The sequence below is a fragment of the Phalangium opilio genome, unplaced genomic scaffold (genome assembly GCF_054372755.1).
Source record: "Phalangium opilio isolate 3A_F unplaced genomic scaffold, DU_Popi_V2 ptg000048l_1, whole genome shotgun sequence".
Classification (NCBI taxonomy): Eukaryota; Metazoa; Arthropoda; class Arachnida; order Opiliones; family Phalangiidae; genus Phalangium; species Phalangium opilio.
In genome coordinates this window covers 2,454,199-2,473,878 of record NW_028324170.1, presented here as the reverse complement: position 1 = coordinate 2,473,878, position 19,680 = coordinate 2,454,199, and the positions used below count along the sequence as shown (strand labels likewise).

Sequence of the window (19,680 nt, the reverse complement as noted above, 5' to 3'; positions counted from 1 at the left end):
ACTGGGGCCCATACTTTCCCCTGAAACAGTCCGAAATTGGGGCCCATACTTTCCCCTGAAACAGTCCGAAATTGGGGCCCATACTTTCCCCTGAAACAGTCCGAAATTGGGGCCCATACTTTCCCCTGAAACAGTCTGAAATTGGGGCCCATACTTTCCCCTGAAACAGTCCGAAATTGGGACCCATACTTTCCCCTGAAACAGTCCGAAATTGGGGCCCATACTTTCCCCTGAAACAGTCCGAAATTGGGACCCATACTTTCCCCTGAAACAGTCCGAAATTGGGACCCATACTTTCCCCTGAAACAGTCCGAAATTGGGACCCATACTTTCCCCTGAAACAGTCCGAAATTGGGACCCATACTTTCCCCGAAACAGTCCGAAATTGGGACCCATACTTTCCCCGAAACAGTCTGAAATTGGGGCCCATACTTTCCCCGAAACAGTCTGAAATTGGGGCCCATACCTTACCTGAAACAGTCCGAAATTGGGGCCCAGACGTTCTCCGAAACAGTCCGAGATTGGGGCCCAGACGTTGTCCGAAACAGCCCGAGATTGGGGCCCAGACGTTCTCCGAAACAGCCCGAGATTGGGGCCCAGACGTTCTCCGAAACAGCCCGAGATTGGGGCCCAGACGTTGTCCGAAACAGTCCGAGATTGGGGCCCAGACGTTGTCCGAAACAGTCTGAGATTGGGGCCCAAACCTTCCCATGAAACAATTCGAAAATGGGGCCCAAACATTCCATGAAACAGTCTGAAATTGCGACCCAAAATATCTCCAGTACAAATCAAAAATTGCAAATATTTTTAAATGCCTACGAAATATTTGTTTTATTGTTATTATTGTTTTACAAGTGACAATATAAGTCCGTGTTTATTATTATTTATAATAATAATATTTAAATCTAAAGGCACAAACTGAACGTTACAAAGTTCATTGTTGTTATTAAATATATTTTTAAACGTGAATACAATATTTAAATTCCATTATATTTAGTTGGTTTTTTTTTAGTAAAATTGCAACGCGGTGATTTTAAAAATTTGACACTAGTTTGGCACAAATTTAAGCAACTAGTTTACGCTAACATTTAGGTATAGTTTAATATTTAAAAAAATGAACGTGTAAATAGACTTCTCTAAATCTAATACTGTTTCAGAGAAAATATAGAGAAACCAATAGTCCATTAAAGGGATGGTAGCTAGCGATGGCGACTACCAAAATGTTTTGATAGTTCATGGTTGCCAGAATGAAGTAATTAAATATATAAATGGCACCACAAGTAGAATAATCTTAATCTCCTTTTGATGGCACTAGTAATTTTTAAACCCACAACATTATTTCTGACTTTTCTACTTACAAATAAAAGTGGAAATTAAAATTGGTCAGGGAAGATTTTAGTCTAGAAAAGTCAATTTAAAATTTTGAAATGAAAAATTGTGTCAACCATGATAAACTCATGTTACTATCCCTTTAAAGGCTATCGCAAATTTAAAAAAAATGTCTATCTCTGAAATAACAATGTGACACTTTTGTCGTAAAAACTACATCTTATTATTTCTCTTTTAAATAGAATTTCTAAGTTTGGCTTTAACCCGAGAAATAACCTCTATATAATTTATAATTAAAGAGTTATTAATAATAAGTTTTAAACGCAATTAAGTCCCTCTTTCGAAGGAAAAACCATGAGTAGCGACGATTGGGATGTGGTTCCTTTTTCCTCCTCTTTGAGTAAAGCCGCATTTTCACTGATGCTTAAAGATTCGGTTGATTCGCATTGAATTATATATGTTCCACCACCACTCGTAGATGTACCAGTTGTACCAACGCGTTCTGGACTCGGTGAATGCGATCTTAACGATAGTTAAAATTAATTTTAATTTTGGTTAGTAAGTGGACAGCTTAAGCGACATGGGGAATCTTTAGGTTGCCGCTATGCACTTAAAGATAGTGACGTCACTATGGCCCCAGCGTTGTAGGTTTTTAATATTGTACCAAGTTCTAAGTAAGGTAACGTTCTGAAAGTTCTTTCTGGGGAGGGTGGGGGGATAACGAACACTACTTCCGGTAGTTAAGATCTTACCTATGATGTACCGCGCCTCGCCTACGTGGTGCTCTATAATCAATTGAATCCGAACTGGCTTGAGACGATTGCATGGGATGGAATTCAATGTCCGGTAAGATACCATACTCGGAACCCTTCTCGGACTCCTGTATATCAAACCAAAATGCCTTAATATGTGTTTTAACAATACTACGATAGTTCCAGGACGTACTGTGGATTTGTATATGTAATTTGGATCTCCACCATTGTCCTCGTCTGTTAGTGACGCGCGTTTCTTGTTGGGTGTACCCATGGCTATTTCCTCCGTGGCCTCTGGTTCGCCCGTCTCAGGATGAGGCGCGAAACCAGCACCTCGTCGACTCTTACGGAATCGAAATGTTTTTCTACTTTGGGCTTTCTGACGTTGTAGACGATGTCTTGGCTTGTGGTCATCTTGGTCAGGTGATTGCATTCCTGGACCACGTTCAGTATCGGTAAGTGATTGATTACTTGGTCCTGTACCGTCGTTAAGTAAAAATAGAAAAGGATTTTAAATTGTTTGTCTGTTAATTGGGATTTAAACTGAAATTTGGAATTAGAAGTGTAGGTCAAAGTTCAATTGTAGACCTAAGATACTAGGCGTAACATGGAAGATTAGGAGCCAGTTTCGAGATAAACAACCATACGTGAAATAAGGGGAAGGAAAGTCCTTGAAATCACAAACATTTTTCATAGAATGTGAAACGTGTACGTATACTTGTAGCCACCCTTTATTGAAGAAAACCCCTGATGACCTATTAAAGACTACACGTACGCGTTTAGAGTACCGAATTGCTTAACCTCTCGAATTCCAAATTTTAGTTTATGGTTTGCACCCTTGAGAACAATCGTAAATCCCATTGTAATAATCAATACATTTGACCCAAACTAAGGTTGTAAACCCTAACAATACACCCATCCCAGTTGACACGTGTTCTTGATAATTAATTTAAAAAAGTAAATTAAAATTTAAATAGAAAATAATAATGAATTTCCCTATAGTATTTAAATATAAATAAGGAACTTAATTAAATCAAGACTTGGTTAATTATATATAATATTTAAAAAACACCATTTAAAAACAGGCACATTTAAAATTCGGACACCAAATATATAAATATATATATTTTACGTAAAATTCTTTAAAAAAAATTTATAACAAGCTTAAAAGCGAGCCTTTAACAATTAATTAGAGGTTATTTTTTTATTAATTAGATCGTGATTGGTAGTAGGCCCCATTTTTATACCTACCATTTAGATGTCCCGTGGGTGGGTCAATTACAGTTACTGTTAATACCTGATTCTTGTTTATCGATGAATTTTTCGTCCATTCCTTCTCTAGAGTCGGATCCTTCATTGTACAGGTTTCCGCTACCTTTTTTGCTGCCCCGTTTCTTTATCTGAATCGTTGACTTTCGAAATAACCTCGGTTCTGACGAGGAAGCGCCGTGTTCCGGCCCAAGGATTTCTGTTTTAAGTTTTTAGTACGTGTTTCAAGGCGGGAGTATTGTTTTTTTTTTCTTGGTTAGTTTCGCGTCACGCAATCGCATGCAAATGACACTGTTACGTACGTTCGGAACTTCTCTACGACGCAATTACTTGTCCATGCTTTTTCCAGTGCCATTGATTGGTTGTCATGCGTGAGTTTTTAAAGGTTTTATGGCCTGGTTTAAAATTAAGGACATGGCAAAGCTTCTACTACCCCATTTTTTGCCATCGTGCATGCAACTCCCCTACACACACGACATTTATTATTATTTTAGTTGTTATTAGCGCAGCCATAGCGAAAAACACCACGGTAATTACAAAACGAAACGGTTTTGACAAGCTTCAAGTACTCGGTGTGTGTGTCTCTTAAGTAATCGAGGCCAACTTACTACCTTCCGAACTTCTACCATCTTCTTCCGGAAATGGAAAGCTGGTTCGTCTCAAAAACCTTTCTACCACCTTCCTGCCCGTGTCCCGGGAATTTAGCTTGATACTTAGACCTCGGCTAGGGCGGTGAGGCGCTTTCTCGCTCTGCGTACTCCAGTCTCGCGACAACGAAGGCCTGTGCGTGAAGCTGCTCGTGATAGAAGCGATGGAAGCTAAAGTAGCGTCGAAGACAAAAGTAATTGTCCCAGGTTAGGTATACTCGAAGGGGTAGTTATTAGCCGCCATCACCCGGTTAGGGATTTTCACCTAGTCTAGCTCTTCCGGAAGCAATCATTCCTGGAGGATTACCTAGTCGAGTTACGCTCTGCTTGTCGGCTTGAATCTCCGTGAAGCTGGAACAGGGTGGACTGGAACCCATGTTTATTGGAGTTCCGGAACCATTCCCGGCTAAGCTTCCGGCCAGACCCATCCCGCGGTTATAACTACCCGAATGAGAAGCTTCCGTTAAGCTATGACTTTCCAAACTCATGGATAACTTTCGATCCATGTCCGCCCCTGCAACGTACCATCAGTGATATAACCCAATCCAAAAACTCTTTGATTATGGAAGGCAAAGACTGATACTTACCCATTTTTCTGGCCATAACATCTTCCTTAATGTTCTTCATTTCGAGCACCACGTCTTGAAATAATTGTCCCCTACTTTTCGGAGGGGGTAAACTGAAACCCTGTAACTTTTCGCGTATTAATTGCTGGTAGTAGTACTCGTGCTCATTATCGCATATCGTTTTCAGAACCTATTTCCAAAAGAAAAAATAGGATCAACTTTTAATAATTTCAACTTGGGCAGCCAACGCGGAAGTGGAAGAACGTACCCTATAGTTAATGAAGGGATACAACAGAACAAAGAGCGGTGTCCTGTGAGTTACCACAAAATCCAAGAAGCTCCAAAAAGCGGTTCCTCCTGCGGAAGATTCGAGTCCCGTCCCCGAAGGTATTAAGGTAAGAATTATGTTTCGAATTAAGCTAGCTTCCTTACCTTGAACTTTGGTTCCCATATCGCGTATCCTGCTGGCAATATGATGCCAATCGCTGGTCAGTTGTTTATCGAAACATATGATGAGAATCTTCAAACCTAAGAATCCGATTTGGATTAAGGTATTTCTAATCCAAGTCGGTGACCTATCTTGTTGATTATCCGCTGTTTTACTGGAACTAGATCCCTTTGTTGAGGGAGGGGTTAACGCGGATAATACCACAGCTAACGCGTAAGATATATCCGATGGTCGAAGCTTGGGAACATCTTTAACTTCGCTGCTTATCCTTATACACATAGGAAGGATTAAATTCATCAAGTATATTTCAATCTTTTCCGGATTGGACATGGTGGAAACTCCCCCGCAAATACTCTCCAATGAAAGAGAGTCCTGTTAAGAAAAAAAATCCAGATCAGGCTTATGTCCTATTGACAGGTCTTAGTTTTACTTACCCCTAACGCGGACATCTGCATAGCTACTAATCTTACAACTACGGAGCAAAAACCAGGTGGAGGCGACATTCCCAAAGCTACCGCGGCGGACATGACGTTATTTATGCTATCAGAAACTAATGAGCTGTTCTGATCCCCAAGTACAATACTCTGACAGACAGCTATCAAAGACTGGAGATCGGTAAAGATAGGTTAGTCGCGTACAAACATGATTGCTTTTAATGAAACAGCCTACAAAGTATACAAACTTTTAAATGGGGTAGATGGGCTATATAAGGATGCTTAAATAGGGTCAAGTAGACGCCCTTAAGCAATGATCTCGCTGCATCCCAATCCACAAGCCTCTATAAATTTATAATTTAAAGTAATTAGTGGTAATTCATCCCCGTTTAATCAAGGATAAATACCCTAATTGTTGGTTTTTTGGCGATTTTATTGAATGTCTTATCGAGCCTCCTTAGGACCATGATTAAAGCCGGTCTCATTGCTTCCTGGGCCCATTCCGAATGAGGTAGGACCTCGTTAAGGTAACGATGAAGACCTCTGCATGCCATGGTCGTTGGATCGTAAGGCGAAACTTTAAGTAAGCTATGGGCCACTTCAGCCAATCGCTTGATTTAAAAACCCAAACAGAAAGTTAGAAACAAATCTGGGACGGTAGAAACCTTAATTTACCAGGTGACATTTTACGTCCAACAACTCCGTCGTTTTGCTACTTAAGTCTGGTATTTTTTTACTTAAATCTGCCAATCTCGCGGAACACTTGGTCATAAATTCACAGACGACGTAAAGCAAAGTGTCCCTCGGTCTGCGGAACTCTGATCTAAGTACTTCGCTGTCTTCAACGTCGCATTGTTGCTGTTGTTGCATTTTCCTTGACGTGTAATAGTTATCGGACATAAACTTTGAGTGCGAATCTTCGTCCATGTCAAACATGGGTGAAACGGCACCACGCGAGGCGTTTTTAATACTCGAACTTCTTAAGTCGACCGCTCTTTGGGGACCGGTGTAATTTCTATAGGTAAATGGCCCAGTTAAGTCTAATATTGCATTAGGGTTAGTTAAAACTTACCGCGCCAAAGCCTCGCAATTATTGACTAAAGTTTTAATGCAAACCGAAACATTATGTATCATCATAAGTTCTGTCCGGGGTCCACCCGGGGTCTCTTTACGAGTTGTTAAATTTTGAAGATGACGGAGATAAAATGGTAGAATCGCTTCCAGGATTGTCTTCAATAAAAACAAAGGGTGAAGAGAACTTAAGTCTATATTTACACTGAACTTACCAGCATTTGATGTCCTCTTTGCGAATCTGCCGAGTAAGAGATGACCGTGACGCAAAGAGAAATGGCATCCAAGACGGTAACAGTGTCCGGATCCATCTGATAACAAAAATCGAGAGCCCGCAATGGTTTTTCGCCTTCAACCAATTCCAGTATGTCCAAAGGATCGGCGATGTGTTGAGCCATGGACAAAAGTAATTGGAAAATGGCTTTGGGTTGAACCTTTTCGTAAAACAAACCACAATGACGCGCATTCACAAACGAAATTAAACAAGGCATACCTTGCTGGCATCACCGTAATTGTTATTCGTATCCATGTCCAAGATGGGAGCGACGCTACCAAACATTTGCAATATGAATGGTTTCCGGTGCATGATGTAAAATTGTTTACAAACGAATTCCACAGTTCTGCAGAGTAACCCGTTCGTTTGATGATTGGAATAAATACGTAAAATGGTCGGCATGATCAACATATAACCATTCGCGGCGAAGATATTTTTAAACTGTTGAGCCGCGTTGATGTAAGTGGCTACGCAAACCCTTAGAACCGCGCCATCCTCGCAATGAAGTACCAGCGCGCCATTTATGACGTTGAGGAATAGATGAATGTCCGCGGAATGGACAAAGAAACCCGCCATAACTTCGAACATGCGTGCTACCAGCTACCAGTAGATCAAGATAATTTTAAAGACATCGAACTAAGCGTAATATATGAAGCTTACCTTAACCCAAACCATTTTATTCAAAGTATCCATTCCAAGTAGTTCCTATTGATTCAGACAAAGGAAACATTTACTGTAATTGTACGTAACTCGAATGGTTCCTTAACGCACCTTGCCCAGTTTACCAGAGTACAATCCAAAATCGGCTTCCAAGGCTTTTCGAGGAAATGAAGGTAGTTTCATTAACTCTTCGTGCAAGAAGAGAACCCTCTGAGGCGCTTGGTACTGAGACTTGACCACGGATAAACTCATCATAACTTTACCCAACTCGACAAAACGTTGTATGAAGGCCTGTTTCTGTAAGGTATCGAAGGCTTCCGTCGGATTCATGTGAACCATGGTTAACTGAGGATACTGGGAACGTTTAAAGAAGTAGAAGTCCCGGACGAAGGAGTTCAAATTGTGCATTTGATCTGAGGATGAACAAGGTTTAAGACTTGTTGCGTTTTAAGCCTAAAAGATATTTACTAGATTTGGTGTCGATTAGGAAGTAGGTATTGGCTTGTTCTTCGTCTATGCCGAAGAAGTCGATGCTGTCTTGAAGGATATGCGAAAATTGTGTGTCCTAAATGGAAATGAACCATTATAGCTAACCCAACTTCCGGAAAATTTTACTGAGATTGAAGGAATACCTCGTGTATTGGAAATTGTGAAGGGATACCGCCCACGTCCGGTCCATGAACTATAATCTTCTTGGCGCTCGGAACATTAGCGGTTATCAACAAAGTGGCCTGTATTTTTATCCTAAAAACTTAGTCATAAGAACTTAAAGCGTAGATATCTATACTTACATCACACTGTTCTTTCCGCAAAATTTGTTTCAAGTCTTTCAAGAACAGCCCTTGTACCGAAGGTATCACCTGTAAGTCAACATCGAATTTCTGTTATTTCCATTTGGCTTCGCTGCAGTTAAGTTACTTAAGCGATACAAGAAATGAAGCGAGAAGAAAAAACAACTATCGACTAGAAACGAAGACAACACACTACTTATAATTCACGAGACACATTGAACGATGTTTTTATTTCAAAGATTCCATTCAGTACCAGCCACATAATTGAAAGTGCGCTTCCAATCAACTCTTGTCCGACTTCAGATGGCGATCGAACGTAAAACATAACGAATCCGACCTTAAAGACAATTACTTCCGTTGCCTTTCTTTATAACACTACTTGGCCAGAATATGAACTTACCAAGTAGTTGTACACGGTGTACGCCGCTTGAGCGGGTAACCGAGGAACAAACCGAAAAACGCGTCTTAAAATTTGAATCATCGTGTCCTGTTTCTCGCGAGTTAACTTCTCCAGGATGTGACGTAAGAATAAAGCCGTGTCTTCAACCAGACACATCCACATGACTTTGTAAGCTACTTCGTAAACTGTTTTGATAAGGAAGTAATTAGGAATGAGTAAGTATTGTCGACGTCGTGTACGAAAGAGTGTTTACCCGCAATACCATCGACGCTAACTTGGGCATCATCCAAGGAATTAATTATTGGAAGTGCCGCCGAACACAAGCAAGACGGGAACAGTGGGTGGGCTATCTGCAAGTGATGGCCCACGCTTTTCTCCGTTTGCAAGTCTTCGTCTCCTAAACACCGTATTTATTTATTTAATTAATATTTATCCAAGGCTACAAATAAACCATAATGGTTTATGATGAAACGAAACTGAAAGACATTACAGTGACGTCACACTACCGTTTGACATGCCACGGGCGCTATTGTTTTTGAGATGTTGCTAAGGGAAGTTCTAAAGGGACTCTAGAAGCTAATTATTCTATCTAAGCTACCATGCTTCGTAAGTTGATAATGAAAATTAATAGAAGAATGGGGTTTGATAATTCCCGTTCAACATCTCAGTTACCAGCGCTGACGGTGTTGGTACCTTCTTCGTGTTCGTCTGGTACATGGTACAGAGCGGGTTCGTAAGCCGCTTGTATATTCACGGCCACTGACGATAAGTAAAAGTTTTCTCGTTCCGTTCGCTTTTTCTCCTCCTCTTCTTGAAGAGCGCGGTGCACCAATTCCATTTGTTGTTTTCGCCTGGTTTTAGTCGCTGTTACGAAAGAACGCTGTTCGTGGAGATAAGTTATTAGTTAGTTTCATTTAGGACAATTTTAAATTCTCTCAACTGATTGATCTTGATTAATGGCCACTTCTTCGACTTTGGCTTTGGCATGGGGCATCCATGGTGGGTCGGCCACCGGAACCGACTCTAAGGCAATTTTAGGCGACGGTAAAGTGAATTCTATCGCGGGTGGAGGAACCTTGAAGACAAGATGCGCTCCATCCTCCATTCTGGCGAAATTTTTAGGTTCGAATTAGGCTTAACTCTTAAGATATTTTAGATTGTTTATAAGATCCATGCTAATATGGTGGCAACCTACCTGGGTGTGCATTGGTATCTATACTTCCAGATAGCGTGAAATCTTAAAATTGCGTTGACTCTTTGAGTTGGATTTTCACTATGCAATTCTCTGTTCAAAAGTTCCGTGGCTTGTTCCGGAGCTTTAACAGACGCTAATATGAATAAAACAGCCGCTGACGAGGCCACTTGCTGACTGCTTTCCAGAACCAATTCCCAGGCAATTTGCATAACGTTGCAATACGTATCTTCGGATAGTATTACCGCTCCTTTGATTAACATGGAGAAGGGGCTATGAAAAAGCCCCTTGGCTTGAGTTTTTATGTATTTAATAATTGGCTCATCTTCTTTGATTTCTTCCTCCTTTCTAGAAGAAATCCTGAACTTTGATTCCTTTTCCGAAGAATGGCTGACACCTAATTCCAGATCGTGAGCTAAGAATGTGGTACTACTGTGTAAAGATCTATGGGCAACTAGATGCGGGATGTCCTGGGCTTTCTCTAAACGATCTAAGTTATGCGGGACACTAGCTTTTCTCCTTAACGGGGAACTTGGTGCGGTAATTATCTTTTTAAGTTTCTTGTCCTTTTTCGTGTCTTCCTTGTCCTCGCGACGTTTCTCACCACCACGTGTGGTTCCGAAATCATCTCCGTATACTTTTCTGACGGCTTTTTCCAATCGGTTACAAGCCCTCATTTGTCGACGATAACAATTGACCTGACAGCAGTGTTGGTGAGGGCAAGAGAAACTCAATCCACCGGTAACTCGCGCTATTACCTGTCAAGGTTGAAAGGTCGTGATGGTATTGTTTTTATTTACTTTCCACGATGGGTATTACCTTCAGCCACGGCATACTCTTGGTTATGGACGAATCGTCAGTCTCCAAGATGTCGACTGGACTCTCCGGTGGCTGATCGTCACTGAGGACGCCGGGTGACTCTTCGCCACTAACATCCGCTCGGTCGCTAGTGTCGCTGCGATCGGAAACGGCGCTGACTTTGCGTCGGGAACAAATACTTTCCGCTCGCCTAAGGACTAAGTCAACGGTAGTTATTAGCTCGGGTGTACCATCTTTGAAGAGTTGAACTCACTAGCTTCTTCTTCATCTTCGGCGAAGGTGGAGGATCTGGGACGCGTCTTCCTATCGGTTTTCTTTAACTTTAAACTTCTCCTTTTGAAACTGGAATTGTGTCCCGGCAAAGCTCCCGGCCCTCGTCGTAGTAGATGAGGCCTTCCTTGGGCGATTTTCCTACCAGCGGCTAAAGCGGAGATACATACCTCCCTTGACGTCAACGTCGACGCGCGGGACACGCGTGACGCGAAAACGAAACTTACCGTGCTTATTGTCTTCCGGGGTACCTTCATCGCCTTGAGCGGTAACTGTCGTGTTGCTGCTGTTTTCTGATTCGCCTTCGGCGTCCGCTTCGTGTAGCACGAAGCTGATTCTCCGTTCCCCAACCATCACTAGATCAAATCGGAGAAAAGTGGAGGAAGGATATTAGCTCAAAAGGGTTTTCCGGCCATCATCTAATCCTGGCAGTAAAGCGGCCGCGGAATGCTTCGCCTCTTCATCATGACAAAATAAAGTATTCGCCAGTAGATATAAATACGTCATCGATGTCCCGCGAAGATAGTTTACGGTTAGCGAGATTCCGAATTAGTTTAAAGCCCAATTTAATTACCGCTAGTTAGATGAAGGCGATTTTCAGGGAATTAAGGAAAATTTTCGATTGCGTGCGGTTACGTAAAATTTTGAGTGATTTTTGGAAATTTTGGAAATTTAGGTTTTGACTCGGTTAGCGCGCTTACTGGGGTGCGTGGTTTGTTCTGCCAGTGACACGAGGCTATGAGCGGAGTTCTGACTGAACCCGAGACTGCTTAGTGCCATGCTCCAACGTCTGTTGGCAGTGATACTCCTAGGCTCGAAGGCGGCGGGTTTCTCCCTCGTTGAGGACATCCGAGACGACTTGGAGGGAATGTACTGGAACGTTTCCCTCAAGAAAGACGTAATCTCCAGCAATAATTGACACGCCGCCATCTTGAGGGCGAATGGACAACCGGAACTCGTAGGATTGACGCTTGCTAAGACCCCGCAATTATACCAAATCAGTACGTAAACAAAAACTAGATTTTATATCAAGTTAAGCCACCTTCATCGAGAAAATCTTCCTCTTCGTCTTCTATCCTTAACTGTCTTCTTTTGCCGTCTTCCGTAGCCGTTACACCCTCTCCTCCTTGCTCCAACATCATCATCTCTTCCAATCTAGCGCCAATGGCCTGCCACAAATCACCAATTACTTAACACTCAGCGAATAGCTCAACCCATAATACCTCAGCCCATTGGTAGAACATTCTACCGGCCGCTTTCTGCAAGATGTGAGTCCTTCTGGGTCCCGACGGTGTTCCTCTATTGGCCAACGGACCCGATGGTCTAAAAACTGGCAAGTTTAATTTCATCCATGTTGGCCACTGACCCTTGTTACATCTGTGCACGAAAGAAGCGCATTCCAAATACAAAGCCGCCCTGGCCACGATAGGAGCCCTCTGAAAAACATCCTCCCCGTTAGCCATTCAGGTTTTAAGCAAATTAATTTCATGACTAACCAGATCGAGGGCTGCCGCCATAAGGGCCGGATCGGGTAACGAACCCGGATGCGTCGCTTCCAAAAGGAACGAAAAGCAAAGCATCCCCCTTTGTACTGCTACCACGCTAACGAGTTTACTCTCCTTCAACAGCAACGTATCCCCTTCTCGCGTACCATGCTCGAAATCGTAGGAATTTCTTCGACTTAAATCTGTCAAGCGAGGACAAAGGTAATAGCAAATCCGTCATAAAACGTTCCCGGTTTATTTTTACAAGTTTACGCGCGATAAGATGGATTGGGTACAACTACCTAGTGGCTCTTCGAAGCTCCCGTGTTTATTTTTATTTCTTCCAAATCCAATTTTAGTTAAATGATCTTCCATTCTCTTTCTAGCCCTGAGTAGCGTCAAACTCATATGGCTCGAAGATTTATGCGGCATTTTCGGGGTTCTACTGGCACTGGCCCGTCTCGTTAGACGTTCCGTTCCAGGATAGCTTTCCGGCGGGATGGGAGACGTTCCTCCACCATCATCCTCGTCTCCCAAACGTAGTTGATCCATTTTCGAGCGATCTCCTTTCAACCAGTTAACTAACAACCGAAAAACGCGTCAAAGAATGTAACGAAGGGACAAATTAGTGTAGGTAATTACCTAGTTGAAACTTGCTCCCTTTCTGTTTGGACATGGATGTGACGGACTGGCTCTCTTCCTCCGAAACGCTAAGCCTTGGGGTCACCGCTCGATGCTGCCACAGAGCCGGGCTAGGGCAAGTTGACGCGTCTCCCTCTCTATCGTCCAGCAAACTCTATGCATCATGGACATTCTAATTCTAATGGCTTTAAGTTTCAACATGAATCCCGACTTTACCGGATTGCTAGGAGCTTTCCGGACTCCTCGCTTCTTAAAAAATGATTTCCGACTAGTTTTTTCCATAGTCTCGTCAACCACGAACAAAGCTGGCGAATACAATGGGTCCCTGTAGTAGTCATCTTGGTCCAATGATTTCGTATGTCTATTCCAAAGTAATATAATTGACCCCACCGTAGTATTAACCCGAAATTAGTAAAGTGTACCTCACTATCCTAGTTGTTGGGGTTGTCTGTTTGTCTTTCTTGTTGGGATTATCAGCGCTATCTAACATCCCGCTAAAAGCTACTCGACGGAAAACCCCTCCGTGGTTGTCTCTAACGAATCCAATGAACTGTCGTATGTCACAATACAAAGCCTAGAAGTATTCGGCGTTCTAATCTCACCGAAAATAATAAATTCGTTGAAATATTTGTACTTGCCATATTTTCCTGGTTCTTGAGGTCTCTCTGAGAATTAACTAATCTAAGTATGAACGGTTTAAAGACGCTCATAATAACAGTGCCTTCGATTCCCTTCGGGCCTAAAGCCGAAAATCCGGCACCGAAGTTGTTGGCGTAACCCGTTCTAGAGTTACTATCTTGACTACTGCCGGTGCTGGTACGTTTTTGACCTAAAATTTGGGAAGGTTAACTTCCAAGAACGTAATCGGTTCAGTTGCAATTTACGAATGTGTACCACTACCTAAGGGAGACAAAACAGTTCCCGGCTCTGCGCAGAAACCCGAAAAGGCGTGGAATATGTCGATGACTTCAGCTAAGGAACGATGGTTTATGGTATCTTTCAAAAATTTTCGGAATTGTTTTTGGTCGTTTTGAAATAATGTCACTAAAGTATTGTTGGCTTGCGAACGAAGAATGTCAGCCGCGGCTGACCTTTGACCTTCACCGCAACCGTGTGGACAACCCAAGTGTTTGATGACCCTAATTTTTCGAACTGTGAATATTTTTACTTACGAATGTCTTAGTATCGTCTTACCTTATAGTAGAGTCCATGAAGAGGTGATGAACGCTAAGTTCGTCGTCTTTGTCCGCCTTGATGGTTGTATCTGACGGAGCTTCCGAGGCCCGACTTCTTGGAGGTTCTGGGAAGAATCTATCGGCGCTAGTGTCCGGTTCCAAATCGGCTAAGGGTTTCTTCGGTAGCAGTCCGACGGATATGAACAGGTCCAACAGATTTAAGATGATTTCGCAAACACGCACCGAACAAGCGTTGTCTCTCAGCGTCACCGCGTGGACAGCCTATTTGATGTACATTATTACGTCTTAGTTATTCTTAAAGGTTGTCAAGAGTCTCACCTTGAGGACGACGGGAAGACTAATCTCGCCATCTTTGGTGATATAATGAGTAGACCCCGTGGACTCGGACAATTCCTCGATTATGTAGGATATGTTCGAGTCAGTTTGACTTCTAGTAATAGATAATTGCCTAGCGGGAATTCCCGTGCCAACTGCCGCGCCACCGCCGGAAGTTGAAGGTGGTGGGGATTCTTCTTTGGTGGGACTATCTAGGGTGTCCTGGTTCAGAAAAAACTGTACTGAAGCGACTGGGGAATGCTCGGTTACGGTGATGATGGGATTAGGAACGCTATGGGTGTGATGAGCGGGAATTTTCTTAATCTGAAGAGCTTCCGGGAGGGGAGGTGGCGGGGTCATCTTTCTTAATTTGTTAATGATTTCCGCCTTTGTCAAATTCTTTCCATCCACTCCCAGATGAAGACTGGGCATACTTTTGCCTCGGATCATTTCTCGTTTAACGATCTCCCTGAAGGACGGTACGTCTTTGTGATCTAAGACGGCTAGGGCCGATTTGGGTCTTGGCGGCGTCGAGAGATCGGATGTAGAAGCGAATTCTTTCAAGTGACGTTTCTGCGACGTATCGTACGACAGGATGGTGACGTCCGGGTCTTCTTGGGTTGCCACCGAATGAACTTCGTCACGCCCTATTTTATCCAACAGTCTTTCGGAAAGACGCAATTTCTCCTCGACAAAGAGCCGAAAGTCCCCGATTTTAATGCGTTTGTGTTTAGGTTTTTCCGACGGTCCGCTCAGGGACGAGTGACGTAGTTCTTGCATACTACTATGGTGACTAGGAGGTTGGTAAGGAGAATCTAAGAAAAGGGGGAAATCGACTTCAACTTTGCAACCCGATTCCGTTTCTTCCCGTTTCTGTTCCGGAGACTGGTATAATGAAACTTCAATTTTTGGTATGGGTAATGAGTTACTTCTTTTGCGAGGAAATGAATGCGAGGTTTGGATCTCTATTATGTCTCTCAGTCTTGTGGATAAAACAAACAAATACCATTAGTTTTTAGCTACTAAATCTTAACGTATCTCGAATTGGTTGTACCACCTTTTGTAGAGGAAATTTAGAGCCCAATGGACACCCTCCTCGTACCATTGGGAAACGAAAAGACATCGTAGTACCGCTACGTCCAAATGTGTGGCCATCGTTAAGTCTGTTAAAGCTCCTGGTTTAGGTTTCTTGGTACTGTCCGGCGGGGTTGAGGAACTGCATTTACAAACGGGGGAGTCGCTCTCACTCTGAATATAAGCGTTTTATATGTTAATTTTAACTCGCGTCTAACGAGACGTTTAACTTACGGGTTTCTTGATTGGGGCTTTGCACGCTTCGCAAAAGCCTCCTCTTGATTCGCTATCGGATAGTTTCCGTTCAGCCTCCATTTTCCTCTCGGCTTCCATAAGTTCTTTTCTCCTCGTTTCCGTCGAAGCGCGTTTGAATGACTATAGACCAAGTAAAATAAGTTACAATTAGCCTTTGGAACCTTGAATGAAAAGAATACTTGTAGAGATGGTGAGATGGACGACGCTGGACTTGGTCCTCCTTGGGTCATTTGGGACGCGTTGTCGCTACTTCCCGCCGATTGTTGACCCGCTCCACCATTTTCGGGAGATAGTTGATCAGCACCCAGAAAGACATCTCCAAACTTTGTATTTGATTTCCGTTCTCTTCTGGCTCTCAGAATAGTTCTTTTCGGCTTGACATGCGATGTGAAGCAGAGTACGTCAGGATGGCGGTATCCCCAAATGGGTTCCCAAATTTTCAGCCCGTTTTCCAATCGAAAACTCGCCAAAAAATCAGAATGCTTCAGAAAGTAGGCCAAGGGAGCGAAAAGGTAAATGAAAACCTAAAGAGATTGAACATTGCCTTAAAGACGCATTCGTTTACTTCTGGTTTCGCCTATTGGAAAAAATCTCATTTTCAAGTCGGGTTTTCACGGCAGTTATTATACCTGAATAGCGTTTATGGAAAACAAATAATGCGCGGCAGTTCGAAATAGACCTTTTTCGGCCTCGGCATCGGCGCATTCTTCGGCCGCGTCTAATAGAATCCAATGCAAAGTGTAGAGTAATTTCGTTTCAGCCGCTCCTAACTTTTCTATACAAGAATCTTTCCTGGCGTGTAATAAAGCCGCCAGACAATGCATGACGTGTGGAAGTGAAGCCCGAACTAAATGCCATCTAAATTATTTACAATTATTTAAATATGAAACCTAATTATGACAACATTAATTAGTTCTAACCTGCTGATACTTCTAATAGCTTCTGTTAAACTAGGGGACAGTCCGAATTGTATATTTTGAACCAATACTTTTTCAAAAGACTGAAATTTTTCGTAATTGAAAAAAAAAAAAAAAATTAGGCTTACACTAATTAACATTAAGCAAACTAATAACATGTAAAATAATAAAAGTGCAACATAAATTGTAGTTTAATAAAAATAATATATTTTATTTTAAAGTGCAAATTAAGCAACAACATTTACATAAACGTGCGATTAAAAATAAATAAAAACATAAAATTTCTAAAATCCATGTAGAGGTACCTTGCAGGCTTCTCTTTGCTCCTATGTCGGTATAAGGGGAGAAAATTTAATACCGTTTCTAGGCTTTTATTATGTAACATTACTCACCAAGCAGGACGCCTCTCTAAGTCGGCCAATTTTGGGTCTGATAAACGGGCTGCAAATATAAACAAATTATTATTATTATTAATTTATTAACGGCAATTAAGGCGTAATTAAATATAATTGAAACCTAGTTTGTCTCCAAAGAAAGGTCTGAATGGGCAAGGGTACTGACAGGAGTTTTTCATCTTCATCTTCTTCGTCATCTACTCTTCTTTTGGGCATATCTCTAATTAACTTTAATTAATAAAAACTAATTTTAAGGTTAATTTTAAAGAAGCGTAAAGGTTCCAACATTTTTATTTACAGGTATTGAATAAAAAATTTATAATAACGAAAACCCGAAGTGCGTCGCGGAACGGACTCCATTTTATCTACGGTCTGATTGCGTAATTTCTCTCTCACTTCCGCCTTCTCCACTGAATCAGATCCTCCGCATCATTTTCCGCCGATCGAATGAACGCTAGATGTCGCGGACGATCGGGTAGGTTTTTGGCGGGAGTGGCGGTAGGTAAGGCAATTTGGCGGGAAAGACGAATCGCTTAGCCGCGGGTGGTCAGCGTTTGTTCTTATATATATCTGATAACGTGGGGTTATGTAGGTTATTTGGACATGGATGAAGGATGCGCGTGAAAAACATTCGACGCTCTACAGGATATGCAACTCCCTATACTAAAAAGTAGACAAGTCGATACTAGCGCCGCCTGGCTACCAGCGCTGGAAACCCTCGCGGGAAAAATAAAAAATACTGGACATAAGAAAAAAACTCGCGCTACCGTCAATTTTTTTCCTTAGCGTCGTCTGCTAGAAGCAAAACAGTGGGTTTTTTTCTTATGTCCAGTATTTTTTATTTTTCCCGCGAGGGTTTCCAGCGCTGGTAGCCAGGCGGCGCTAGTATCGACTTGTCTACTTTTTAGTATAGGGAGTTGCACATCCTCACGCGCATCCTTCATCCATGATTTGGAGTTCTGATTTTGTAGTGGCGAGTTAGAGGTTTGAGTAATTAGAGTTAATTATTAAGTATTATTTAATTTACCGAGTATCTTCAGCAATATGTCGAGGCAAGTTCATATTTGGTGTGAGTAAATTTCTAAGGTTTAAAATTCTATTTAGTTTTAAACTACTTTAAAATAATATTTAAATCAATTCTCAATGTAGCTACTAGGCTTAGCATACGTCAGAGATCAGTTTCATTTGAATTCGCGGGTATTCAAATCCCTGGAATTGACAAGATTCATCACAGTCTAAACTTGAAAATGGTTTCGTAGCATTCGACTGGTTTTTAAAATTGATTTAGGAAAGTAGTTATAAAATAATTAATTTAAATTGTAGGCTATCTTAGATCCAAGCGCTAGGGCGCGTGAACTGAACGTAATTAAATTTTCGACAAAGGGTTACCTGGACGCGGTTACGGAAGACATCTTAGTTTGCCTAAAAGCGACCGATCAATTTGAATTTGCTCAATTTTCTCTCGATCATACGTTCAACTCCGATGTTAGTTTTACGCTGACATCAGGGTATGGTCCCGTTGTCTTAACTGGTCAACATATATGTGGTAAGTAAATCTAGTAAGTCGGAGTTAGGAATAATCTAATTGCGTTTTCTTTTTATAGAATTCATTAAGGGCGATAATGAACCAAAACGAACTGGCACTGAAGTAACTGAAGTTTCAGATGAAGGAAAGGCACCTTTGGCAAAATTAAAAATCACGAAGAGAAAGATTGAATCAAGTTCTAGCAAAGAGACGGAAACAGGCGTAATAAGGAAAGTGACAAAAGTAAATTATTTATATTTAAATTAATTAATATATTTTCCACCTTATTTATTTTTATCGTTTAATTTAGGAGAGTAAAGATAAAGAGGAATCCGCTGAGCAGCAACCAGAAAAACCTGAAAAACCAGTGTAAATATTTCTTAATTAAACAGATTAATTACTAAATTTTTAATATATATATATATATTTTTTAATTTAGTAAGGATGTCCATTCTAGCAAGAAGTAATGAGTTAAATAGTTCTACGTTTATGTGAATTTTCTAGTCAAGCTAATCTAAAACATTTTTCTTTGTAAATTAATGAAATCTCTTAAATGTTTTTTATAATATTATTCTTATATTGGTAGACTGAAATTTTTCACAAGTATTGTTTAAAGTCCCATAGAAACTTCCTCCCCCTTCACAGTATACAAATAAAAAGCTTCTCTAGTCTAAATTCCTAACAGTGAACTTTGACTGAGTGTTAACTTGAATTGAGTGTTTTGATAAGAACGCAAATGTTAAACCAGGAATATATACAGTTATTTGGAATAATTTTTAGGCACAATCTCAACGTATCTCGTCCAATTTGCAGGAGGAGCTAGGTTCAAAAAGAGCTTGATGAAACGCGTCCATAAGTAATACAATAACCATAAGTGAGGCGCGTCCGCATGCAACATAATAAAGATAAATGAGAAAGGCCCCATAAGTAACATAATAACCGTAAGTGAGACGCT

The 19,680-nt window shown here is 41.5% G+C and overlaps 2 protein-coding genes across 2 annotated transcripts; one reads left to right on the top strand and one right to left on the bottom strand.

The window, feature by feature from the left end:
• Nucleotides 1-1,311: 1,311 nt before the first annotated feature.
• unc80 (unc80, NALCN channel complex subunit) lies at nt 1,312-18,145 on the bottom strand. Its single transcript, XM_089840019.1, has 50 exons — nt 17,322-18,145; nt 17,198-17,246; nt 17,111-17,131; nt 16,809-16,888; nt 16,518-16,746; nt 16,068-16,412; nt 15,868-16,008; nt 15,617-15,807; nt 14,563-15,541; nt 14,243-14,505; nt 13,949-14,187; nt 13,687-13,877; nt 13,471-13,622; nt 13,265-13,409; nt 13,049-13,202; nt 12,706-12,987; nt 12,419-12,609; nt 12,146-12,358; nt 11,965-12,091; nt 11,624-11,896; nt 11,150-11,278; nt 10,906-11,073; nt 10,653-10,849; nt 9,837-10,591; nt 9,582-9,747; nt 9,314-9,521; nt 8,895-9,038; nt 8,642-8,826; nt 8,495-8,578; nt 8,242-8,310; nt 8,083-8,181; nt 7,919-8,015; nt 7,562-7,863; nt 7,451-7,495; nt 7,010-7,390; nt 6,732-6,950; nt 6,518-6,675; nt 6,121-6,460; nt 5,853-6,056; nt 5,694-5,789; nt 5,446-5,616; nt 4,996-5,383; nt 4,832-4,920; nt 4,585-4,753; nt 4,263-4,511; nt 3,959-4,168; nt 3,379-3,549; nt 2,275-2,558; nt 2,082-2,209; nt 1,312-1,851 (listed from the first exon to the last, which is right to left on the bottom strand). Exons 1-50 carry the CDS (start codon nt 17,414-17,416, stop codon nt 1,647-1,649), a joined length of 10,470 nt encoding a protein of 3,489 aa, XP_089696145.1. The 5' UTR covers nt 17,417-18,145; the 3' UTR covers nt 1,312-1,646.
• Nucleotides 18,134-19,437, top strand: LOC149673644 (uncharacterized). The gene is made up of 6 exons (XM_089839275.1): nt 18,134-18,269; nt 18,350-18,450; nt 18,524-18,746; nt 18,805-18,968; nt 19,036-19,094; nt 19,165-19,437. Exons 1-6 carry the CDS (start codon nt 18,245-18,247, stop codon nt 19,190-19,192), a joined length of 600 nt encoding a protein of 199 aa, XP_089695401.1. The 5' UTR covers nt 18,134-18,244; the 3' UTR covers nt 19,193-19,437.
• The last annotated feature ends 243 nt before the right edge of the window (nt 19,438-19,680 follow it).